General features: G+C 40.4%; 2 protein-coding genes across 23 annotated transcripts in view; one reads left to right on the top strand and one right to left on the bottom strand.

The window, feature by feature from the left end:
• Window positions 1-9,021, top strand: part of Sulf2 (sulfatase 2) — a 94,343-nt gene extending 85,322 nt beyond the window's left edge. For 5 of the 7 annotated variants that reach the window (XM_003467712.5, XM_063248223.1, XM_063248222.1 and 2 more), the window contains exons 12-21: window positions 916-1,144; window positions 1,233-1,329; window positions 1,799-1,893; window positions 2,860-2,919; window positions 3,466-3,635; window positions 3,880-4,022; window positions 5,082-5,205; window positions 7,163-7,196; window positions 7,426-7,479; window positions 8,334-9,021. In XM_003467712.5, the coding sequence (XP_003467760.3) occupies window positions 916-1,144; window positions 1,233-1,329; window positions 1,799-1,893; window positions 2,860-2,919; window positions 3,466-3,635; window positions 3,880-4,022; window positions 5,082-5,205; window positions 7,163-7,196; window positions 7,426-7,479; window positions 8,334-8,364 (1,037 nt within the window). In that variant the 3' untranslated portion in view covers window positions 8,365-9,021. The remainder of the gene's footprint in view (window positions 1-915; window positions 1,145-1,232; window positions 1,330-1,798; window positions 1,894-2,859; window positions 2,920-3,465; window positions 3,636-3,879; window positions 4,023-5,081; window positions 5,206-7,162; window positions 7,197-7,425; window positions 7,480-8,333) is intronic. The other 2 variants (XM_013150402.2, XM_013150403.2) reach the window with 2 other exon arrangements.
• Window positions 9,022-9,737: 716 nt separating this feature from the next.
• Window positions 9,738-26,905, bottom strand: part of Ncoa3 (nuclear receptor coactivator 3) — a 129,892-nt gene continuing 112,724 nt past the window's right edge. For 10 of the 16 annotated variants that reach the window (XM_063248209.1, XM_063248211.1, XM_063248215.1 and 7 more), the window contains 6 exons: window positions 18,667-18,960; window positions 17,362-17,466; window positions 15,182-15,440; window positions 14,033-14,207; window positions 13,609-13,750; window positions 9,738-12,998 (listed from right to left, as the gene is read on the bottom strand). In XM_063248209.1, the coding sequence (XP_063104279.1) occupies window positions 12,987-12,998; window positions 13,609-13,750; window positions 14,033-14,207; window positions 15,182-15,440; window positions 17,362-17,466; window positions 18,667-18,960 (987 nt within the window). In that variant the 3' untranslated portion in view covers window positions 9,738-12,986. The remainder of the gene's footprint in view (window positions 12,999-13,608; window positions 13,751-14,032; window positions 14,208-15,181; window positions 15,441-17,361; window positions 17,467-18,666; window positions 18,961-26,905) is intronic. The other 6 variants (XM_063248221.1, XM_063248220.1, XM_063248219.1 and 3 more) reach the window with 3 other exon arrangements.

Here is a 26,905-nt window from a genome sequence, read left to right on the forward strand (position 1 = left end):
AACTCTTTTTCCCCCAAAGTTATCAAGTTAATTGAACTTTCCACTAGAACAAAAGATCATGATGCCCTGGGGCTAACTGCATGAACCTGCATGTCCTATTTTCCACAGACAGGCAGGCACCCCACAGCAAAAAACATCCTAATGAGGAAGACAGAGGCTGGTGACTCCCTGACTACCCCCTTTTCTGTCCAGATTGCTGTATAGATCATTTTTCCCAACCCCTATTTTTATATCCGTTATTTTGTCCTTTGTTTACTGAAGTTCACATAGTGTGCTCATTTCAGTCTTTCACTGAAGCATTTTTAAGACATCCAGTATTGTATCATTGCTAGTTCCAAAATTTCTCACCACCCGTGAGAAGTGACTGTATAGCATCCTCCAGCCCTGACAACCACTAGTACACCTTCTGCCTCCACAGAATGACCATGTTCTGTATATTTCACATATGCGGAGTGATACCAGTATGTGATTTTCTGTGTCATAGCATAATGCTTCTAACATTTTATGGAGCCCCTGGTGGTGAACCTATGGCATGCATGCCACACTGGACTGTTGTTATGATTGAAACCTCTATCTAAAAGATTCATCAGAATTGATTTAGGCTATGGCATGAATCAGGACTTCTTTTTGCAGCTGAATGTTGTTGGTTTGGATGTGCCATAATTTGTTTATGCATAGCTCCACTGAAATTCTCTCAGGCCAGTTATTTCTTAGCTCAAGGCCTTCAGTCTCCCTAATGTAATTACCCTGAAGTCCCTCCCTGGGGCCCAGGACATGCTTGCAAGTAGACAAAGTTCCTAGGTCCACAAGTCCTATAGAACACTAACCCTCATGCTCTCAGCTTTACCATCATTAAGGGTCTGCTGGACAGCCTTTCCAAGCCTTGCTAACCCAGCCACCCTCTGATGCCCACAGAGTACAAGGCCAGCTATGGGCGTAACCGTTCCATCCGCTCCGTGGCCATTGAGGTAGACGGCGAAGTGTACCACCTAGGCCTGAATGAAGCACCCCAGACCCGCAACATTACCAAGCGGCACTGGCAGGGAGGCCATGAGGACCCAGATGACAAGGAAGGTGGGGGCTTCAGTGGCACTGGAGGCCTTCCAGACTACTCAGCCCCCAACCCCATTAAAGTAACCCATAGGTGAGAAGCTAGGCAGAGATTGGGGGTGGAGCTAGATGGGCCCCTTTGATGCCTCAAGGTCACACGTGTGACACTTACTCTTGATCAGGTGCTACATCCTAGAAAATGACACAGTCCAGTGTGACCTGGACCTATACAAGTCCCTGCAGGCCTGGAAAGACCACAAACTACACATCGACCATGAGGTAAGCATAAAAGGACAAGGAGCACGCAGCCAGGCTCTCAGCAACTCACCACCCTCTGGGAGGCCGCGCCAGGGAAAAACAGGAGATGTCCTACAGAATCCACAACCTGGGCACAGGAGCATCAGACTAGCACCCTTCCTACAGCAAGCTGTCTATGGGAAGACAACTTAGCGACATTATACCCTTGACTTCCAAACCGTCTCTACCACACTTAGGCATCTGAGCTTGCCTGGAAAACACAGTTCAGGTCTCAGTGGGCTCAGCCTGTTTTCAGGCCATCACAGAATGGCTTACATCTCCTCGTAATAGCTTAGTTTGAGGGAAGGAGGACTCGCTTTATCCAATGGAAGTACCTTCTCAGCACCCCCAAATGCGGACACATCTATGAGTCCCTGGGCTCAAAAGCAGCAGGGTTGGGGCAGTCACCAGGCTGTTCCCTTTAAGGCCTCCCCTCTTGCTTCCTCCTCAGATTGAAACTCTTCAGAACAAAATTAAGAACCTCAGGGAAGTTCGAGGTCACCTAAAGAAAAAGCGCCCAGAAGAATGTGACTGCCACAAAATTAGGTGAGGAGCTACCAAACTGCCCCATCCCCTCCTGAGGACCATTCCTGAAGACAGTGTCACCTCATTACTATTGACCCGTTCCATTCTTAACCTTAGCCTCAGGGTTAAAAAAAAAAAAAAAATCAGGGCTGGGGATTTAGCTCAGCTGCATAAGCACCTGCCTTGTAAGCAGGCGGTCTTAAGTTCAATCCCCAGTACCAATAAAAAAAATTAAAAAAAAATCAGTAATTGTTATCTCCAATTGTGAGCCAGCTCGGTGCGTAGTACATGCACATCTCAGGGACCCAATCCCTGCACTGCTCACATGGGGCAGGCTCTCCCATCCAGCACTGGCTCCAGGCAGGAAAAGCTCCTTTTTAAAAGCATGTCCTTTGGAAATCATCCACATGGCTCAAGGTCTACATCATGACAGAAGGTCCGCTGGCACAAACAACTGAAGTACAGAGCAGCCTTGTCCAAAACAGTTTCCCACAATGGAAATGACCTCTATCTGAACTGCGAAAACAGTAGCCAGAGACCACAGCATTTTCCATTTTACCTAGTAAGCTAAAATAGCCACATGTAGCCAGTAGCACCTCAACGGGACAGTACACCTGCACCACCTCTGCCAGCTTCCCAGGAAGGGAACAACAGATTTCCAGTGCTGGCTTGGCAAAGTATAAAGTAAAAGGGAGGGTGAGGACCAAACTCAGTAGCCGAGGGGTGATGCCTGGCTAAAGCCAGGCTCAGCTCCTAGTCTTTCCTTTAAAAAAAAAAAAAAAAAAAAGTCTGGCCCAAGGCCTTTAGGTAGGAGCTTGCAGTTCACACCTGGAAGAAAAAGCCAATGAGAGGCTGGCACCCTAGGGACAGTACAGTACCATTCCTACCACCACCACAGGGCGGGGCAACAGTGACTAAGGGAGTCCCAGGAACAATAGTCTGCACCAGGGTTACCCTGCATGCCTCTGACACTGGGATCTGTTCCAGCTACCAAACCCAACACAAAGGCCGCCTCAAGCACAAAGGCTCCAGCCTGCACCCTTTCAGGTAAGAGCTCCAGAGAAGATAAGCAGAGAGGATGCCCTCCCCTAAGAACAATAAACAAGAAGTCCTGGCTTTCCCTGGAAGTGTGTGGCTGTCCTTAGCCCCAACTCCTAAGCCAAAATGAGCAAGTAGTCAGATGCAGTTGTTGGCTAGATGGGGTATACCTGGAACCCCAAGAGGGAAGATGGTGTAAACAGGAGCCCCAGTGATCACCCAGCTTTTATCTTGGGAGCCACTGAAGGCAACATGAAAAAAGAAGCCCCAGAATCTGGCCCCAACTCTACCTAGCCCCCATGGGGAAACTTGGGGTCCTCTGTTGGAAAAGACACAGTTGAACCAGAGCATGGACAGGAAGGGCAGTAGTTTTGGGTCACTGATCCCACACGATCCCAATGCTGTATGGTTCTTTTGGATTTATGTTTTGAGACAGGATCTCTCTAGGTAGGTTCTGGCCCTGAAATTTCAAAAATACTCCTGCTTCATCCAAGTGCTAGGATTACAGGTGTGTGTCACCACACCGGCACCTTTGTGTGGTTGTTTTGTCTCTAGGAAGGGTCTGCAAGAGAAGGACAAAGTGTGGCTGCTAAGGGAACAGAAGCGCAAGAAGAAACTGCGCAAGCTGCTCAAGCGTCTCCAGAATAATGACACATGCAGCATGCCGGGCCTCACATGCTTCACCCACGACAACCAGCACTGGCAAACAGCGCCTCTCTGGACATGTGAGCAGGCTAGGAGCAGACACAGGACAGGGATGGGAGGCTAGGGCCCATTTTGCATGGTGAATTCCTTGCTCCTGGCTAGTGAGGCCTCACTGTCTTATAGGTCTCTTAGAAACACATGCTGCAGACTGTCACTTGGCATCTGAGGAACTGACTCAAGGGCTGTCCCTTGACAGGAATCAGCTGCCAGACTGAGCTTCTTTCTTCAGACACATTTCAAGGCATTTTTCTCTTCCCTTGGCAGTGGGACCTTTCTGTGCCTGCACAAGTGCCAACAATAATACATACTGGTGCATGAGGACAATCAACGAGACCCATAACTTTCTCTTCTGTGAATTTGCAACTGGCTTCCTGGAGTATTTTGACCTTAACACAGACCCGTACCAGGTATCGATAATAACCAGCTGGAGAAAAAGGGCTAGGAGTTATACAGATATTGCTTTTAGGTCGCTCACCCCTAGAAGAGGCGAAGACAAGTTTCCAAGTCCCAGTAAGTCCCAAAGACAGGAGGACTGTGTACTAAACCGACTAAAAATCTAGGGGCTTATGTCCAAGGAGTGCGCCCTACCGTCATACCCGTTGTGTACCTTAGGGTGCCAAGTTAACTTCAGGGAGGCTTCCTCAAATCAGCTCTCACACTGAAGCCATGGTCTACAAGGAACATGTAACTAAGGCAACATGAAGACAGGCACCCAGCATGCACATGTGCCATGCTTTGTGCTTATTGCTTAAATCAGAGTCACAAGTAACACAAAAATGAGCAGTGTAAAACATATGAGCCCTTGTATGGGACAGTCACTACTGAGCTTCAGCACCAGAGCTACAGGAGTGTGACCTTGGTGTTGCCCAACCATCAACCTTTTAAGAAAAGTCTTAATCTCTTATGTTAATTTCCATTCCTAAATCTAAGCAGTTCTGTTGTTTTATGTCAGCAGATTCCAATGCAGGCTACCAGTCGGTCTTCCTCAGACAGGTCACCCTGTAAGTTATAAGAGGATCTAAGTGACGACCACTGACTCCCAGACTAGGCAAGGGTCCAGTAAATTAGCCGACCCTTCACAAAATGGGCCCTTTTCAATCAAAAGAAATTGAGGCACTGTGAGTGAAGGCTAGAAACAATCTCCAAAGTCTTGAAAAGGCTCCCAACCCTTTTAAGTTTCCTGACTCCAGAAGTTCAACAGTAAGTGCATAGAACAACATGTTTTTTATTCTCATGAGTTACCACTCTCATGAAGAGGACCTGGTGGGAATTAAAAACTAAAGCATCACCCAACTCTTCAGAACCTTAGCTCTTATAGAAGACAGAGTGACCCATCTGACAGCTTTCTTCTCAGGAGCTACTGCTACTGGCCAGCCTGAAACAGTTTCTGGGGTTTGCAGAACCAGCGAGGGGGGGCGAGAGTTCCTGAATTCACCTTGTTGACAACCCAACTTTTTCTCAACTAGCTGATGAATGCAGTGAACACACTGGACAGGGACGTGCTAAATCAGTTACATGTGCAGCTCATGGAGCTGAGAAGCTGCAAAGGCTACAAGCAATGCAACCCCCGGACACGGAACATGGACCTTGGTGAGTAGTGCCCCAGCAAAGCATACAGGGAAAAAGGTAGGAAGGAACTTACTTCTGAGGTCTGATCTACCTGAAGAGTATGCCCGAGAGTCCCCAGTAGTTGGGGTAATACAATTCAAGCCATCTGGAAACTTACAGAGGCCACTTGCCCATAGCAAGCAGGCAGCTGGCTTTTGATAAACTATGCTTCGTAGCAAGGCATGATGGCACACCTGTAATCCCAGCACTTGGGAGGCTGAGGCAAAAGGATGTTCGGGAGTTTGAGACCAGCCTGAGCTACACAGGGAAAAACCAAGACTCAAAGAGATAAAAAGACACACACACACACAAAAAAAAAAAAAACCATTAAGTAGTAGCACAACCACAGCACATGCACCGCAACAGACCATTGTCGTTGAAAGCTCAAAGGTTAACAATCAGTGACCTAAGCCACTTAAACAGAAAACACAAAATTACTTATCATTTTATTTTTCTCTGTTTGTTCAATCATCCATCAAACATCTACTACATGTACTGAGAAATCACACCTGGGACTGTATTGGTTACTGGAAATTTAAAAAGATGACCATACACTGATCTCACAGGGCAAGCCTCTAGTTTGATTGGAGACAAAATAGGATTATCATGCAATGTAACCACAAAAGAATTTCCCTTACACAGAGCCTAGGTCAGGCATGGCCACTCTAAGAAGTGATCTTTGAGCGGAGCCCAGAGAGTAAGGAATAATCCACTATTAGACAAAACCATGGAGGGCTGCTCTGCCTTCCAGAGCCAAGGTAAAGGAAAGTGCTAAGAGTGTGACAGGGCACAAAACCACCCTCTAAGGGGCTTAGTGTAGGCCACAGTAGGAAATTTAGATTTTATTCTAGATGCTTTAGGAAACGAATTAATCCCTGAGCAGTCAAACAGCCCGTATTAAGTGGAGGATCAAACTGTATAGGTTAAATAGTAACAACACAGTTATCCAGGGAAAATGATAAACTGGAGATTCAGGTGGTAAAGCTCACAAGAACATAATCAAAGAAAGCAAATTTATAGTATATTATACATCGCTTTTGTTTCTGGATTTTGTGGGGGACAAGAGAGGAAACTGCAGTTTTAAGTTCAACATGGGGATTAAATACTTTGAAAAGAAATACGATCATCCCAAGTTTGAGGCTGGACTTGGTTACATAGTAATTGCAAGACTAACTCCCTTAACAAAGCAAACCCCTGAGAGATGGAATCCATGCACTTATTAGTTGCAACAAACACAGATTAACCTAAACTATAACCCTGTGGTACATAAAAGGCTAACCTGCATCATGTATGATGCCTAGAGTTTGACAGAAAAGGGGCTAAGCAGCTGCAAAGGAAGCATCCAGTTGGTACAGTCAGGATTGGTTATGAAAGGGTAGAGCAAGAGTTTACAGAGGTGTAGTATTGACACTGCCTGCTCTACCAAGCAGAAAACAATCACTTATTGGTCATTATATGCCAGGCACTGGGCCAAGCGTTTGATAAACATTCACAGTTAATTCTGAAACCACCTGCTAGCATGAATCTTATTCTAATTTTATGCGTGAGTTACGTGAACCTGGAGGCTGACTCCCAAGGCCACACACCTAATACATTGCCGAATCCTCAAGATACATTTCCTGGGACCTTTGGTGTCAGTACACCATAGAACAAGCATTCATGCCCAGGTCTAACTCCCACCATGGCTAAGGACAGTGCTGAATGAAGGCATCAGCATCCTAAAACAGACACTGTGATACCTGGATAGATAGGAAACAACTTACAGGACTACATAGGACACCTAAGCAAAGTTCACCTCATGATTTGGTCCACTCCATCTGACTAGGAAACACTACTGGCATCTACATAGCTTAAGGTGGTTTTCTAGAAGTCTGCCATTCATTGTGCTGTTTTTGCCCTAAAATGTCTGTTGCAATTTGTTCATTTCTCCCTCCTTTAGGACTTAAAGATGGAGGAAGCTATGAGCAATACAGGTATTCGCTTTTGTTACTACTGCTTGAAGAAAGTTCCCATGTCTTAACTTGACCTTTAGTCTCTTGTCTGTGAAGCTTAACCTAATAGACAGAGAAACTGCTGTTTCTCAGTCTGCCTGGGGCCTGAATCACGAACAGTGATAAATGTCCTTTGTACAGTTCTTTGGGAATGACCTTCTTTCTTGGTGATGGTTAACATTCATTCTCCTTTTGACACTTGAAAACTTAGGCAGTTTCAGCGTCGAAAATGGCCAGAAATGAAGAGACCATCTTCCAAATCACTGTGAGTTGAGGAACCAGTTTACAAATAGAGATCTGGTTCTGACTTGCTTCCTTTTGCCAAGGTTATTCTATTTGCATGCATTTCCTATTAGTTTCACTGTTCCTGTGATGAAAAGGGAAACAGTAATGTTAGATTAATAGCTGTTCACTCTGTGATACTCTGTGCTTAGTGAACTTGAGGTGTGACTTACAACCGCCAGACATCTTTAAGGCTGTGGCTGCCAAAGCACTAAATGGTAGGTGATCCTGCCATCAGTAGCAGGGTCACTTTATTAAGTCACTTCCAAAATGTCCAACCTATCATGTGTCATTCCAGGGATGAGAGGCTGGAAGGCGCTGTTTGGAGTCTGTGGTAAGCTGGAAAGTTTACCACGATTATTAAGAGTGGCTAGTTTGTTCTCTTCAAGACAGGAGCAAACAGTTTCAAGACCTTAAGCCCAAACTGCAGATTATGTGTGTTATAATTCAGTTCTGACAGTGGCAACTAATTTGACACTAAGTTAACATGTGAGGAAACCAACTCCCTTAATGACCTGCCATTTGCAGTCACATTCTACATGTTTAGTGACACATTACTTATTGCTGAAGAAAGAAGTATTTCTTTAGTCTGCATCTCACATTCTTATTGGCCACTCTACCCAAATCCTTAAATGCCATCTTTACCAGCCACTGCATGTGTAAGTCAGCAAATAAAAAAGAATATAATGGGGCGGGGCGCTAGGAGTGACATAGAATAACTCATTTTCAGCAGCCACAACCTTGAAGCAATGGTTACACAGTCAGCTGTAGGACCTATTAAAATGTCCAAAACAAGATGACAGTCAAAGGCTGAGAGGAGTTTGTTTTGTCCTACAGGGAACAACTGTGGGAAGGTTGGGAAGGTTAACAAGCAACAGGGACGGACCTCCGAAACCAGAGGCTTCCCTGACTTACCAGGCCATAAAGAATGAGCCACATCAGATTCCTGACTGACCTGCAATACAGGCCAGGAGGTCTGAGAGAGAGACAACTGCTTTCAGTCAACACTGGCATATTCTGGAGGACAACCATCAGAAGCGGACAACTTCAGGACGTCCCATTTCACCCCTGCTTTGCTTTGGATTATGCCTCACTAGCTGCACAAAATGCATTTTCATATCAAAAAGTCACCAGTAATCTTCTTTGAGAATCTCGAGGGAGAAACACAGATTTTCATGGAAACTTGCACACAGGTGAGAGGTGAAAGTTGCTGGAGTTTTTTTAAAAATCATAGAAAAACAACAATACTGGTTTAAATCCTCTTATTCTTTTAATTCATCACAAAGCAGGATGGGCAACTTGCAGATGCTGAAAACTGCACAGTTTAACAAAGAATCAATAGCACAAAAAGTGACATTTATTTAGCACTATAACCCTGGTTGCCTCTTAAGAAACTGCCTTCCCTGTATATATAATGTGACTATTTACATGTAACCAACGTGGGAACTTTTAGGGGAATAATCCCAATTTTTCAAGCGTGGTGGTGTCAATAAACGCTCTGTGGCCAGTGTAAAAGAAAATCTAATCCAGTTGTGGACATTTCTGTTGCTGCCCAAATACAATTTTGCCCAGTATTTATTCCTTTGTTATCCATTCCAGAACAGCTGTTTTTATGGTACTGAAAAGAAATGAAGGTGATATATGTCCTAAGTCTGTATTTATAAAGATACTTTGTAATTAGTCATACAATGTTCAAAACCCTAACGAGTGACAAGCAATTGATATGAAGAAATCTGACATTTTGTTAAACAGCATCCTGGGACAGGCCCTCCTCATCTCAATTTTAAGAGCACTCAAGATACTACCAGTCAATGCCTTTTTGTAAGCACATAACTTAATTCAGAAGATTTCTTTTTTTAAACTGGAACAAATGGTTTTAAATGAATGTCTAAAATTTACCATAAGGGCCCTCACTGGTACTAAGTTTCACACTGCACAAGCTTTTAAAAGGATTAAGAGCAAAGCAGTTCATCTTACCAGATTTCTCCAGGTACAGCAAAACCTGGAAGAGTCCTAGAAGTAAAAGAAACCTCACCATGAACACTCCACCATTTCTCATGTGATAGGTGATTCCATAAAGAGTTCCACTTTCCAATACTACAAATAGGCACAGGCTCCGTAGCGCAAAAACACCGTTTTTACCAAAACTGGGGCTGCTATTTGAAATAGCCCTTTTTTTTTTTCTTTTGCCCTTAATCCAATCGATGGGGAAAGGGGAGGAATCATGCTCATAATCACCAATTTTAAATAGAAACCTTTATTTACAAGGACTTTCAAAATGGTTAGCAAAGAAGTAATACTTCACCACCCCATTTCATGAGTGATCCCATGTAGTTTAAATTCTCTTCAGTGTAAAAGAACAATTTCAGTTTTTTAGAATCAACCATGTAAACTTGATTGAAAGCAAATTGATTATTAATACTGTAAGTCAATTCCTGAGAATTTAAATATTGCTCTCAGAATGACAGTTCCATCTTCAAAATTCCATATATTGCAAAGAGAAATAGGAGGGAAGAATAAAAAAACACATTGCTCATTTGAAATGGTTTGCCCTGGAGTTGCAAACAACTTATTACTCTGCTGCAGGGGTAAATCTTCATGTATCCTAGAAGATAAATATGTATCCTAGAAGATAAATGTGCATTTCCACACTTGTGAACAAAACGCAGGCATTCTGAAAATAAAAGGGACCTGATCCTGCATATGGGCAAATGGGATTCCATTTGGTTTACTTTCCAGCTGCATCTACCTCTGGAAAAAAGTACTTCTAGGACATCAAGCCAATGATCTTCTGTAGTACCCAACCCCAACTCACCTTATATATTCAATATTGATAAACTAAGTAGGACTGTTTACAGATATTTACACCTTTCAATACAGATGGACAATTATGAACATTAACAATGAAACTTGTACTTTTTTAAAGAAACATGTATGTCCTTTTATATCATTTTGATCTTCATAAAATATATATTTTATTTATATATCTTTGGATTCAGCAAAAAAGTAGGTACTGGAAATATCCCACATTCTAAAAGCGGATGGAAAGACTTACACGATTTACCCAAGAAATACCTATGTTTAAAAAAAGGAATGGGGGGCTGAGAATGAGGAGAGGTAGACAGCAGGAGTACAAAGAATTATCCAAAAGAGATTAAAGGACAATAAAGATAAAAATAGCAAATTTCAAAGACTGCATCTGTTATAAGAAAATCAAAATACTGAATTTTCACCAATAAAATCAACAGGTAGAAACCATAAAAACTTAAAACTTATTTTTCCCATACAAAAAAATGGGATGCCGCTGCCTTCCATGTAGCCTGGAGTCAGGAATGAGAAAAGAGTCACACAACGTTTTGTTTTGAGTAACTCTTAAGAAAGGCAGGAGCACTATTCTGTCCTGACATGCAGAGTTTGTTTTGTGGAAGGCTCAGACACACACAACCTTCCTGGACTGAAAGAGAGCACTTGAAGTGTCAGCTGACAAGCACAAGCTGTACAATGGAAGATAATGTTTAAAATCTGAACACCTGTGGAAAGGGGAAAGCATGGCAAACTCATGATTAATAAGCACAATGTTTGAAAAATAAAATGCACTCTAGTTGTGGTTCTGCAAATATGGAGCTTCACTCATTCGTAAGCATGTCAAAGAAATTAAGTTATCTTTCCACTTCAGAGACATCTAGAAAGTTTTGCTAAATGTATGAAATTCAAAAAATAAACTGTTCTCAGGTTTTGCTAGAAAGGCTCAAAAAGTCATTTGAAATTTACAGATATTATAAAAACACAAATCTCATTCTAATTTTTGAACGTAATAGAATAACCCAGTAAAGGGAATCAACTTGATTTTCCCTAAGTCCAGACAGAGGTGTCAAGGAACAGCAACAGCACAAAGTGGCAGGGGGAAAGAGGGGAACAAGCAAAGGTGTTCTACAGCGCAGTCTATTCTGGGTGGTACTTCTTTAAGCAATAAAAGGGACACTATTCTAATTCACAGGGATGCAGAAGACTCTATAAGAACAGCTGAGCAGACACCAGAAACCACACACCAAGGATTCTACCCTTGCAATCTCAGTATGGGATTCACTCCTAAAATGATTGAAAAGACAAGAGGGTACTTTAATTTAAATTTTACAAAGGGAAAGATAATTTATGGACTGCTTAAAATCCAAAAGATTTTTAAAATCAAATTGTTTTTCTTCAAAATCCTGATTTTTCTTCCTCTGTATCTAGTCATTCCCCCCAAATTAACAAAGTGCTTAGAGTTAAACTGGAAAGGAATTTTTTAAAAATTCAGATGCTTACATCTAAACAAATGATCTCTTTTAAAAGCATTTAGACTGAAAGAATGGAAAGAGTGAGGCTTCTAACACTGGGGAAGAGAAAAAACTGTAGACCTTTGTAATCCCCTCCACCCCAAGGACCAGGTGACTCAGGGATCTTCACCATACAGAGCTTACTAAAATCAACAAGTGTTAAATATTCAGCTTCACAAACTGTAAAAATGAGTTATGACTTACAAAAAAAGGTATATACATATTTTACATAATGCAATATCTTAATAGGCCATATTTACAGGAAAAAAATCTATTCACAGAAACACTGCAAACTTCTGATTCAGAGCGCAGTACTTGCCTTAAAGTTTCAGAAGTTTATTTTCAAAAAGCATTATTGCTCTACCATATAGGCAAAGGGTGACACCAGCACTTTAAAAGAAAAAAAGTCACACTTATTGTCCAACAGATTAGTGGAGACAAAAACAAGGAATGTATTTCACCATTCCTCAAGATCAAGAATATTGCATTTATCCATTACTTATTTAAATAAAGTGCACTCAGCTGCACGTTAGCATATGAAAAACTGCCACCGTTGCAAATTAAATACTGTCATCTTATTTTCCCTTCTGCAAAGCTACTGGACATCAATGACAAATGCTGAGTATGGAGTATGAAATGTTCATGAGGAGAAGGCCTAGAACAATGCTCAGGAAAAAACAAAGACTCAGAAATGCCAATTCCACTGCATAACAGGCAGTATAAAATTAACTTTAACACAACACTTCAATACTGAGACTAAGCTCTCTGTTAAATACAACCAATTACAGAAACTAGTTTTGATCTCTTCACTGCTCTCTGGCCCACCTACATTCAGCTGAGAGACATTGGCTAACAAGGCAGAAGGAAGTGATACAGAAGAACCAAGTATTGGCATTCATTCCACTTCTGCAGAATCAAATTCCTAGAAAGCAGAGTATCAAAAAAACTGTTTTGAACACATGATATACAAAAGTAGAGGAAACACCAAAACAAAAGATATTGCGCTTCAGTTTTAAGTCCTGCAAAATGATGTAACTTGGAATACCCCTGATGGAGATCAAAGCTGGTCCTCACTTCACAAATGGATGCCTGAACAATGATTCTTTGACTCCCAGTAATCCTATGGCAGTAGCATTTGTACACTGATTTCTTTAGAGGTCGAAGTATAGGGATGTCAGCAGTATTTCTGTTAGCAATCAGAAGAAAATAATATTAAAACATGTGCTGCTCAAGAGAATAAAACCACCACCAAAAAACACCTTTTTTCCTTTTTATCGGTACCAGGGATCGAACTCACGACTGCCTGCTTGCAAGGCAGGCACTTATGCCGCTGAGCTGAATCCCCAGCCCCCAAAAAAAACCTTTATCTGCACACAGAATGATATTTAGCTTTGGCTGATCAATTCAGACTCCTTAAGAGCCCACAGTATCAAAAGTATCTAATGGTCCAGGGACTTTAAACCAAATTGTTTTTTCCTTTTTTTCTTTTTGTTTTTTTCCCCTCCTTGGGGGAATAGAGGCTTGGAGATTGATCCCAGAGGCTTCAAATCTTCAGCCCTTTTGAGACAGGATCTTGCTAAATAAATTGCTCCATCTGTATGTCAGTCTCCCACAGTTCTAAGATTACAGGCATATATACCATAGCACCCATACAATTATTGTAATTTTCAATTACATATACAAGTTAAAATCTACCTAGACCTTTACAATTACAGTTGAGGCTTCAATTCTCTCAAGAAAACAAAAAAAAAAAAAAAAAAAAATGTTTTGAACAAGTAAGAAATAGATCCACATACCTGATCAGGACCCATGGGCATGCCCGACATGGACATGGAGTTCATGTTCATCTGTCCCAAGTGACCACTGCTTCCATTCATGTGCACCATACTATATGCTGCAGGATTTCCCTGGTGGGCAAACTGCTGCTGGGGAAAGGAGCTGTAAAGTACATATTACTTTGAGCCATTTAAAAATTTAGCACAGAGTCTTATCAATTTTATCAATTGTCCCTGTACTTCCGGCCTTCCATTTTTCACTATCTGTACTCTATATACATGTACAAAGGATGCTCAAAAGGGACAAGCCATGTAACATTTTCTGAGACAACTAGGCCTTTTGATTTCTTTATCAAAACAACTATACCTGAAAAATACAGAGAAATTAATTTTCTGAGTTTCCAACACTAGGATGTGAATTGCTTTTGAACTTGTTACTGTTTACCTGTTCCTAGCCAAGTTTCCTGAAGGCCAGCCCTTCATTTCTGAGGACTGATACATGGGTGCCGTCTGTGGGTGTTGCATCATGGGGTTCTGGGATGGACCCATTCTAGATGACATCATTGGATTAGGAGGACTAGGCACTCGACCAAAGGCTGGATCTGGTTGCTGTCCGAGTCCTCAAAAAGAGAAAAAGAAGTAAGAAATGATGATCCTCAAGAGCTATTCTTTTCTTTTTTGGAAGGGGATGGGAAATGGTGGTAAGATGTGAAGTGCTACAAGAAGCTACCTCCCAGATACTCTTGCTTCTCACTGTAACTACTACAGTCATGGACTTACTACCAAAAGTCCTACCACCTAGTCCAAGTGAAGGACAGCTGCTTCAAAGGCTTCTCATTATGAAAGGGAATTCTTAACATGCTACAGAAATCATACTGTTCATCCCTCTTCAGAAGGCAGAAAAACAACCATCCCCCAGAGAGCAGAGCTGCACCCTGAAATGAGAGGCCTCCCCAATAAGCATCTTGTAAAGACTGAACTGAAGTGCTATCTGCATCATTACCATTACTATTAAAGTTGAAGGAACCACAAAAAAGAGCTTTAAGCTGAGCATGGTGGTACATGCCTGTAATCACAGCACTGGGGAGGGTGAGGCAGGAGAAATGATGCAAGTTCAAGACCAGCCTGAACTGCATAGCATGACCCTGTCTCAAAAACAAACATTCCTAGGCCAGAGATTTAGCTCAGCGGCATAAGCATCTGCCTGGTAAGCATGAGGTCACAAGTTACATCCTGGTTACCAAAATGGGGGGGGGGGGGGGAATGTCTAAAGCCCACACAGTACATCCTTCTCAGTGACTTACATACTAAACAGTATCACCTTTCTCGCTGACTTATTGAAGGATCACAATTCCAAAATAGTGTGACACGTTTTTCGAGCTTAAAAACAAAGACCTTTAAAAAAACTTTACCATAACAGAATATATGTGACTGAAATACCTACAGCAAACTTTGTTTTCCATTGTTTTAAAATAATTTTACTTTTCTGTGAAATAACAACTTAGCAAATAGTATTTGTTTTCCATGTGCAACAAATCTAGCTAATAATTAAGAAATGCTACTTTGGGGATGGGATAGTCTCTGTCTCATTTACCATAATTTGGTGGATATGGAAACTGCTGTGGCTGAGCCTGTGGCATTGCAGGCCCTGCCAAAACGCCATCCATACTGGGGGAGGCGGTCACATTTGGAGGAGGGCTGAAGGCCTGGCTCTGCTGCGGCGGCGGCGGCAGAGGCTGCTGCTGTTGCTGTTGCTGCTGCTGCATCATCATTGCCATCCTCTGCTGTCTGAAGTGATGACTTAGCAGTTCTCTGCTACGCTGGGCAACCATCTGAGCATTTAGAAAACCCTGCTAATACCAAAAGAGAATGCAATTACTAGTAACAAAAGCTAACCCATATCACATATATGGTTCCCCCATAATACATTTGGTATCAAAGAGAGAAAATTATCCAGTGCCTTTCTTCAAAATTGAAGGGAAAAAAACGTAAAATTCACTATGTTAAAAACTTTCAGAGCCTGGCACACTGGCACAGCATACCTGTTATTCCAGCACTCAGAGGAAGTAAAAGCAGGAGTCTCTGTTTAAAAGCACAGGAAGCTGAGGCAAGCCTATGCAGAATAAAGAAACCCCATCTTTTGGAAGGGTAAGGCAGAGTGGTAAGTACCTAATCCAAGCACTGTGGGAGGCTGCATCCAAGTGCAGCCTAGGAAACTTAAGTCACTTAACAAGACCCTGTCTCAAAATGACTAAGTAACACCCCCCACCCCCAGCCACACACATACACGAACACACAGAAAAAACACAACTGGGAGGTTTAGGCAGGAGAACAGCTGTGAGTTTGAGACCAGCCTGGGCTATAGAGTGAGTTCAAGGCCAGCATAAACTGCATAGGAAAACCCTATCTCAAAAAAACAACTGGGGATGTAGCTCAGTTCTTGAAACAAGAGAAAGGTGTGAAGGGCAGGAGAGACAATCCCAAAAATGACTATTAGAGAATGAAAGGACAGGCCTTCCAAAAAGACAAGATATAAAGGGTGAGGTTTTACTGAGATAAGCAGGAACCTTAGAGGTCTTATAGTCTTGCCAATCTGAAAGGAGATGAAGATAAGAAAGCTGTTTGGAAGTCAAGGTGGTAGCATGATCAAAGATTAAACAACCAAGTATGAGAGCTCACATCTGTAATCCCAGCACTCTGGGAGGCTAACACAAAAGGATCATAAATTCAGAAAAGCCTAGGTAATTTAGGCTGTTAAAAAGGACTGAGGATGTAGCACATTGTAAAGAACCTTGGTTCAATGCCTAATACCAAAGTAAATAAAAACTTCTAAAAAAAATAAAAAAGGGTACGACTTTAAAACAACACTGATTTGGGCTCTATGAACTCAAGATTAACCTCTTGTTTGTTTGGTTTCTGTCTTTTTGAGACAGGGTCCCACTATGCAGTTCAGGCTGGCCTTGGGCTCACGTTATAGCCCAGGCTGGTCTCAAACTTGCAAACAATTCTCCTTCCTCAGTCTCCCAAGTATTGGATTACAGGACTGCGCAACCAGACCTGGATACAAAAATTTTTTATCATCTATTTGGAAGGTATCTTAGCTCAGCTTACAGAAGATGTTGACTATGAAGCATAACTACTTCATTCAGTGCAGGCCTTAAATAGCAAAAAAATGAAGGTTTCAGTTTTTCTTTACACAATTAGGAAGAGTTTACATTCATAGTAGACAGAACTGTCATGTTGTCACCTGAGTCCTGAACATTAAACCAGAACGGAGTGGGGAGTGAGGGTTGATGGAGACTGAAACCAGAGCCTTCACACACTAAACTATATCCCAGGCCTAAAAAGCACCTGATCACTGTCTACACTGCTGCTAGAGGAGACAAAAGAGTTGTCACATGCCCTCTCAATACAGGAAATACAGCATATCTCACCTAGTGAGCATGTGGTGCCATAATCTAGGAACAGACATTTACAAAGTTACTATTTTAAATCCTCAATTTAAAATTTACATTAAGTAATAGTTTATATTATAACACATCAAATGATTATAAATGGAAATAACGTTAGAAATATTCATTGGTCGTCTTAATGAAATAAAACTTCATCTTATTGCTCCCATCACCATAGATAGTAAGTTCAATGTGTACATGGAACAGATTTTTACACAAAAAACTGAGAATTATACTGATCTGTTCAACCTACACTCACAAAGCCACCATGAACCAAGCACAGTGCTGGGGTGTGACAGCAAATGTGGAGGGTCCTCCTCACCTGGGAGCTCACCTGGGGCTGCATCATGGGCCTCATCGCTGCAGCACCACCACCAGCAGGGTTTTCAATCTTCATTTCAAGTGCCTGCCGGCTCTGATTCAAGAACTAAAGAGACACAGGTTTGTTAGGATCCAAGTGCAGCAATGGTAACATGCCCCAATCTGGTAATGTTAGAGTATCTCAACATTCCCATTCATCAACCTGGTAAGTAAGTCCCATCTAAACAGAGCTGGTACATTTTAACAGTGCAAAAAAAAAATTAAATTTTTAAAGTAACTGCTAAAATATTCTTGCCCAGCATATAAAGATTTACTGTTTGGCACTACAGAAAAATAAAAGCAAAAATAAAGTTCAGTAACTATCTTTCAATACCAGACATGGTGGAGCACACCTATAATGCCAGGACTCAGGAGGCTGAGTTCTAACGTTGAGTTACAGGCCAGCCTGAACTGCACAGTGAAGGCCTGACTCAAAAAAACTAGCACCCCTCCCCTAAACAAAATCTGTGTTTCAGGAACTCAACAATAGAATGAAAAACCTTATGGTACTTTTCCCTTAGTGACTTTTAGTAGAAAAAAATGATGCAAAGTACAGTAATACCAGGAACACAGCTTTGCCAAGCTCTGAAGCTATTAACAATATTTAGGCACTTCAAAGTCTCTGGCTGGGTATTCCTAACTCAGTCACTTCGTGGTTCAGTACTGCCACATAAAGTAACTTACCCCAATTAAAACATAAATCATAGAAATAATTATATTTTAAAACACTAGCTGGAGATTAAGGACACAATGGGAGAAACAGACATACGTTCTACGAATATTAAGAGAGCTCTAATTTTATAAAACACCTTAAAACTACTCACATCAAGAAGGATTACTTGGTTATAGTATCAAATACTTCAAAAACAAAATCCTCAAGTCACTGTTTCCCCCCCCAAAAAAGCAATCATTGCTGACATTGTTATTTTTTAACATATACAACGGGACATATGAAAGTAACCAACCACTTCTTAACAAGAAGCCAACTGTACAAATAAATTTTTTTGGTTTTTGTCCTTTTCCTTTTTATCGGTACCAGGGATCGGACTCACGACTGCCTGCTTGCAAGGCAGGCGCTTATGCCCCTGAGCCAAATCCCCAGCCCCTACAAATAAAATCTTAACACATCAGTAAAAACAAAAATAATTTTTTTAGATGGCATGAGATGTAAAAGTGGTAAAACCTCTAAGGAAGAAGCCTAAAAACTAAGCTGAGACCAAAGTGAAAGACAATTAAGCCATAGCCAAACACATCAGGAACTGATTACCTGTTGGCCCTGAAGTCTCTGCTGAAGCTGCATTCTAAGTTGCTTTGGGGTATTTGTACGAGGTCTCATGATGCTGGCCCTAGGATGCATCCCCTGGAGAGGAAAACTGCTTTGCTGGCTAATCTGATTCATCATAGAGTTAAAAGACGGTGACTGTCCCTGAAGATTAAAGCCTCCTTGTATTGGAGGACCCTGTGTTGAGTATGTCTGTCCATATAATGCTGCCTTCTGATCCATCATCACTGCTGTTTCTTGGCCTTGAAAAGGATCTTGTTTGGGCTCCAAAGTTTGTCCCTTAAAGATTAAAAATAATAATAATAATATATTGACATACATGTGTAAAAGCAACCAAAATCAAGTGTTCTGAAGGAGAAGAAAAATAAAGTCACTATGTGAAAAGAATAAACAATGGTTCAGAATGTCAGAGGCAAAATCAAGTTTATTGTCTATGAGTTAACAATATCTCTGCTCAGAAATGTGTCTTATATCAAATAATCGTATAGATAGAAATTCAAATATTCAAATGTATTAAATATATGAAGGGATACAATGTGTTCCAGCCAAGATTTCTAGACTAAAAAAACATGAGCTTCCCAAGCCAAGAATTCTATAAAAATCATCATAAAAGATCAATAATGAATAAATTCTTGTGTAATTTGATCATTATGCAGATCTAAAATATACTGAAAAAAAGATTTTGGGAGCAGTGGGTTAGCAGGGATCAAACTCACAATCTTGCCCTTAACAGGCAAGCATTTGAACCACTAAGTGAAATCTCCAGCCCAAAATCTAATTCTTAAAAAATAAATGAAATAAAATAAATTCTTGTGCAATCTGTAGAAGACCTTTTGTTAAGGATTCAAGAAGGATCTTGGAAACTACAGGTAAATTAAAAATTGTTCACATCCCTTAGAGTACAATGACCAAGCCAGTCCTTAAAAATCTAAAAGTAAAAGCAATAATCCACTTTGCCTTACTGGGGGGATCCATTCATTCAACAAACATTTATTAGTAAGTCATAATAGCACATGCCTATAGTCCTAGCACTTGGGTGGCTGAGGCAGGAGGATCGCCTTGAGTTCTTGGCCAACCTGGGCCATATAGAGAATTCAAGGCAAACCAGAAATGTAGTGAGACGCTGACTTAAAAATATAATGTCCCATTAATCATTTTCGGTACACTCTGAAGATATACAGATTGGAGGCACAAGATAACATCCAGTAGGTGTCAGAAAACTTTCTAAAAAGAAAACAGTACTTCCCCTGCTAAATTAGGAGACAATGTGCCATTACCTTCATGAATGTGCAGTCAACGGCTGTCACCAGACTTCTCACAAAGGGAAGTTCACCTCACCATACCTATATTCTTTTCCCACCTCTAGACTTTTCTCACTTAAATGCTTCAATACAGATTCTCTTTTCTCTTCATGTCGTACCTAGTGCTTTCCTACCACTGATGACATCAAATCTGATCTCCAACTCCAAATTTTTTTATTTATACAGATACATACTTAATATCTTATCTGGATTATCTAGGCATCTGACCCTTAATATGTAGAAGACCAAACTCATATGTAGTCCTTCACCTAAAACAAATGTTTTCCTTTAACTCTTCCCCATGCCACAATGTATCGCATTAACCACTCACTATGCTAGAACGCAAAGGCCACAACCTTGATTCTTCAGGGTTCTTTCCAAGTACTGGAACACATGCACAAACTCATACACTGCCCACTAAATTTTGTCAGTTTGTCCGACAGTATATTGTGTATTGTTCCCTTCTTTGTACAACAATACAGCCTTTACAAGATTCTTGTGGTACAATAGTTTGCATCTTTGCTTCAACTTTGTCCCATCGTGCCAACTCCTTTCTTCAAAGGGACATCCAAGAATTTTTTTTAAAGGTAGTCATAGTGTAGAAGATCAACAGTGGCATGTTTTTTCTCTTTCCCACACTACTAAAAATGCAAGTAAAGATTGGGGGGCAGGATTTGAGAGAGGGTATCACTATGCAGCCCAGAATGGCCTTGAACTCTTCAGTGATTCTACTGCCTCAGCTTCCCAAATGCCAGGATTACTGACATATGACACCATGCCTGACAACTGTAAAGTAGTTAAAAAATTGTATTTATAAATAAAACCAGTAGCACGAAAACAAGATCAATATTCTCATAGTTTTTTGGGGTCTTTTGGTTTTCTGGGGGTTTGTTTTGTGGCAGAGACCAAAGTTACAACCTCGCTTTTGCCAAGCAGGTCCTTAGCTCAATTAGCGAAACCCTTGGCCTCCATTGATAGGTATTTGAAATACATAAAGTGGAGGACTAGAAATCACTCAATAGAAACTGAGAACTATGTGGATATGAATGAAAAATACATTAGAGACAAAATGTGGACCACAGAATGCAGGAAAATCCCTGGTTGGCACAGTGCTACAACAGCAGTTGGGTATTAGACTGATTACAGAGCAGAAACCAAACTACCTCCTACCTGCTCATCTGGTAACTACCTCTATACCATCTACCTACCCTCCACAGAACTACATAGGGAATTATGGCAGAGTAGAGAGCAAGAGATAGGAAGAAGCTAAAATTCTAAGTAATTTACACATCTATATATTCTAATAAAATTGTGTTTTATTTTGTAACTTTATATCCTATGAGATTATCCACAGTTCAGTTTCCACAGAAAATTTCAAGGCAAGAAATGAAAAGCCACATCACCAAAAACATGCACAGTCCCAAGAGAAAAAAACAGTGGAGAATAAATGAATGTGATGAATCAGTTGAAATTTAGGGAGTCTTGAAATAATGAGGCCAGTTCCACACTTAATCATTATCCACAGAAACAATGAAATCTGCTCACACTTGGAGAGCAATGAGCCATTTTGTTTTGTTAGGTTGTCACTATGTGGCCCACACTACCCTCAAAAGCATGATCTCCCTACCATGGTTTCCCAAGTGTTGGGATTACAAGTAAACCACAAACGGGACTTCCAGGAGAACATGGCGGACAAATAACAGCAGACACAGAGGCTCTCTGAGATTACCAGTTTAGAATCCAGGAGCGAGGAGGGCCTGGGGATTTAGTTCAACGGCATAAGGGCCAGCCTTGCGACCAGGCAGTCCTGAGTTCGAACCCAGGTACCGATAAAGACGAAAAAAGACCAAAAAAAAAAAGAATCCAGGAGCGGTGCTGTGTGAGGAATCCTACGCGAGGGGAGATGTACCATGCCGACCCAGGAACGAACTAAGCTGAGAGAAACCAACTGGAAATGCAATCCTGATGCCACAACAGGAACAGATAAAATCTCAGTGCAGAAGCTGGATCCCACGCCATTGGAAGCCGCGATTTAAATTTCCTGCTGCGATACTGCTTCCCAATCTGCACCACAGGGAAAGAGACACGCGAAAGCTCTGAGAGCAGGAATCGGAGAACCGAAGGGCGAGAGCGGGACTGGCAGGGAGCCCTGAATTGAATGAGAGAAATGGGGACCCTTTCATAGACTAGGAGGCTCCAACAGAGGACATTGTGGGAACAAGCAGACTAGCCAGAACAAGGCCCTGCAATGACTTTAGTCACATATTCCCCTCTCTAGAGTGAGTGGTGGAGAGCGCTTGGCCTGGTGACGCCAGGGACTAAGATCCAGTAGGCTAGCCCAAACCAGGTCCCTGTGCCTGGGGATGCACCCTAGCAGTGAAGCATTCAGTACATTGACCTGGAGGGGCGGGCCCAGCAGAGGCTGCCCAGTGGGCGGGAACACCTAGTCAGAAGATTCAAACAAACTGTAACAGACAAAGAGAAAAAAAAAAGGGGGGGGGGGGGCCTCCTACATAGGCTTGTAATGGAAGGAACAAAAAGTATGGGAAAAGGGAGCAACAAGAAAGGGTCCTCAGTCCCCAATCCTGAGAACACTGATCCAGGAAAGGTAAATGCAAAAGAGAATAAAGACAAAAAACATGCAATATCAGACACAGCACCTATAGACATAAAGCAGTATCTCCGGAGCCTCATAGACGAGTTCAAAAATGAAGTATTTAATGAAATAAAGCAAGAAATAAGTAGAATAGTTAGAGAAATGCTAAGCATCACCCAAGAAAAAACAGATGGTGGAATGGAATGACAGGAAAAAAAGGGGAGAATTGTTTGATGGAGAAAACATAGAATGTGTGAAGCAGGTTCAAAGAGACTACCAGGAAACTAAAAAACTTTATTGAAAGCTGGCTTAACAGCTTGAAAGAAACTAAGGATAGATTATCAGAATTGGAGGACAGATTTGTAAAGTAGGAGCATGAAATGAAAAACTTCTTAAAAATAACAAGAAAACAAAAAACAATAATACAAAGACTAGAAGATGATAAGAGGATCTATAACTTAAGAATTAAGAACATAAAAGAAGTAGAGACTCAAATAAATGAACTACAAAAGCTATTCACAGAAATAATCCAGAGAATTTCCCTAATTTAACAAAAGGTAAAGATACTCAAATGTATGAGGCATACAGGACACCAGCCACCTACAACCCAAACAGAGCTACACCCAGGCATATGATAATCAAAATTCCAGAAATCCAATATGAGAACAGAATATTAAAAGCCGTCAGAGACAAGAAACAGATCACTTACTAGGGAACACCCATCAGAATTACAGCAGACTTCTCAGCACAAACCATCAAATCACTAAGAGCGTAGGGGGAAATAATTCAAGCTTTGAAAGATAATAACCTCCAGCCAAGATTGATATATCCTGCACAACTGTCCCTAGAAATTGATGGAAAAACAAGGTGCTTCTAGGATAAAGAAGAACTAGGGGAATTTGCAACCACCAATTCAATTCTACAGAGATTACTGCAAGATATTCTAAAAATGAAAAATACCAGAAACAGTGGCAGAGCGGCCACAATGAATGGAGCAGAAAGCGAAATGAAGAGGACAAACTGACAACTAATGACAGAAAAAAAGCTCAACAGAAATGAGGCAGAGAAGGTTGGATGGTAGGAACAGCCATTTTGGAGAAAACAAGACATCATAATAAGTAGTGCTGATTTAATATCCTCTTGTTTTGAAGTCCCATCAAGCTTTTGTTCTTCTGTCTCCATTGGTTTTAACCTGTTGTATCTTATTGCATTTTATTATATGTGATAATATAAACAAAAACTTTTATAGACAAGGAAATTATACAGAAACCATTGTTCATTTTCTGTTAGTTGATTCTAAATACCCTGTAATACTGTCATTCTCTTGAATGGTTTTACATTGTCTTGATATGTTTGATGCTACAGTATACGAAGTCATACACAAAGATTTTAAGGAAAGAGACACTATGGTAACTATTATGTCGAGATTATCTTGTGGTGAAACCCTATTTTGCTTAAATAGCTATGTTTTGACCTGCAATGTTTTGTTGTTATGCCCTCTTTTTTATCTCAATCTCCTTTTTATTATCTACTTTTTCATTTTTATCCTTTAAATTAAGGGAAAAATAAAAACTAACAGGTTATATTATAGTGACCCATTGTGATTTCCTATTAACTTGATTTGAAATCCTGTACTGCCCTTACCATCTTGTTTTGACTGATTTTCCTCTATTCTCTTATGCTTGATAGCACCAAGTTTGAAAGTATAGGCAACAACTATGAAGACAATAAGATTCATTGTGACACCCATTCTGGTTGATTATTACCGCTAATTCTCCAATGTTTTGGTTTTATTGGTCTTATTCTTTACTATTTTGTTCAATTTTATTATAACTTATGATATAGGCAATTCTTTTTAAGATAACAAGAGGCATTATGGTAACCATTGTTGATCACCTTGTATTGTGTTTTTACATTATGTATTATGTCCATCCTTTTGATTTGACTGACTCTGTCCTGGTATGTCACATTTGGTTTTACTTTCTTCAAAAAAAAAAAAAGTAATAACAACCGTGGGAGTAATAAAACCAAAATGTGTAATTGTCATTGTACAAAAGAAAGGAAAAGAAAGTTCTCTAAAAGATATAACTGCATATATATTTAAGTGTATAAGATAGATAACCATATTACTGAGTTTTGTTGGATCATTGAACAAAACTGTTTGCACTCTCACTGTTTGCAAGTCCCCTCTATACGCTTTAATTTTGTAACTTCAACAACTATTTCTAAGATGACAATATATAATTAACTAGTGATTTCCTACTGTTTTTCTGAAATTCTGTATAACTTGTACCCTTTATCTGTTTATTTGTTCTTTTTTTCTCATTAAATAAAATTTTAAAAAAAAAACAAGTAAACCACCAACATTTGGCTCAAATCACCTTTTTAATGTGTCATTCTAAAACCTCACAACACCATCAAGGATCACCAGGTAAGTAAGTTAAGTACTTGATAAAAGCTTCCAACATGAAAATACTCAAAGGTTAAAAAAAAAAAAAAAAAAAAAAAAAAAAAAAAAAAAAAAAAAAAAAATCACATAAATTCATACATTCATTATATATGTAATTTATTACGTATACATCCACTTAATTTTCCTCCCTCATTTTCCTATATTATGAATCATATCCTAAGTATTATGTTTTAAATTAGAAGAAATTTATCCTTTCCAAATCAAACAAACTCAAAATTTGATGAGCAAATTGGCAGTGGAACTGGACCACATATAATCTACACAAATAATACAGGCTCCTGAAAGGGCCTATCATCATACAAAGGAATCATTCTGTGTGTATGTGACAGAAGTGACCCAGGCATGGTAACTTACCTGTAGGGTTAGGGATAGGGTTAGCCTAGGCAACCTAGATACTGTTTCAAAATTAGTATTAAATGAGGCTGCGGATGCAGATCAATGCAAAAGCAGCGGAGTTCAATCCCTAGTACTGAAGGGGGAGAAGGGGAAGGGAAGGGGCAGGGAAAGGAGGAGAGAGAGCACAAGTGAGAGGAAATAACATTATTAAAGAAAAAATCATAAAATAAAATGCTCCCAATCCTAAAATAGGTATTTGTGTACCTAGTACACAACAGAATTAAACAAACCTATACCAAAATAGAGCACAATCAGATTTCAAAAGGCACATTTTTCTCATTGCCAAAAGAAATAATATAAAAGGAACAAATATAAACAAGGGTACCAGATTGGATGGAACCAAAGACTGAATGGCAATCCTGGAGGAAACCTGGACTTTCAAAGAGGAGAGAAATTTTTCAAAATATTAGAAAATTATTTTGAATCTAGAATTCAATATACAGTGAGCTGTGCAAAAGAATGCAATAAAGGACTTAGATATAGAGGACCCAAAATAGATCTCATGTAGGTGGGACAGAAGTCACAACCAGTGTTTCTGCAAAAGAAAGGAGTAAAACCGGAAATAAATAGGCTTTTGCAATTGAGGAAACCAAGACACAATATTAGAGAACAGTGATGTTTGATATACCTGCCTCAGTGGGAAGTAAAGCTTATGTCTGAAAATTAAAACAGCTTCTAATATTTTCACAAGAGTATCTTGTAAAACAACCTGTATGCACAAACAAACAAACAGAAGGCAATTTGTAGTGGGGGAGAGGGAGCAGGATCTCACGTATGTAGTCCAGGTTGGCATCATACTCAATGTGATTCTCCTGCTTCCGCATTCCAAATGCTGGGATTACAAGAGTATGCCAGCATGCCTAGCAGAGAAGGCAATTATTAACTAAAAAAGTTAATAATGGTATACTTACTCATCAATGTGCCAAAATGTAAACACTGGCCATTTAACAAAAGATAGTATTATTATATTGGAGGTACACAGACAGCATATGCTCCTATGTATGTATGAGTGTGCATGGTGGGGGGTGGGGGGAAGATAAACATCCATAATTTTTCATCTAGAATTTCAAACTAAAAGCTCTTAATCTAACATGCTTTTACAAAAGATTTTATCTTCCCTATTTTCTATTTTCTTGCATTTTGCACTTCAGTTACACTCTGGTTTCTCACTGCAGTATTTGAGTTTGGGTATCTCATTCATCTCACTTGACATTAAGGTGCATCCAGTTCCCCACAGATGACTCACATTCTCCCTCCTCTGTAGCAGAGTACTGCTCCAGCGTGTACAATTATCAGATATCTTTTCAGTTACTCTTTACCTCACCATCCTGGACTTCACAACACAAACCTTTTAAAATTAAATAACAAAGCTAAAATTAAGCTAACGGAAAAGAAAGCAAATTATTTATAATATTGTGGCCCAGTATCTTAAGAGAACATTATGCCACAGGGTGTGGTGAC

The sequence above is a fragment of the Cavia porcellus genome, unplaced genomic scaffold (genome assembly GCF_034190915.1).
Source record: "Cavia porcellus strain 051 isolate PalLab524CR breed Dunkin Hartley unplaced genomic scaffold, mCavPor4.1 scaffold_5, whole genome shotgun sequence".
In the NCBI taxonomy this organism is placed as follows: domain Eukaryota; kingdom Metazoa; phylum Chordata; class Mammalia; order Rodentia; family Caviidae; genus Cavia; species Cavia porcellus.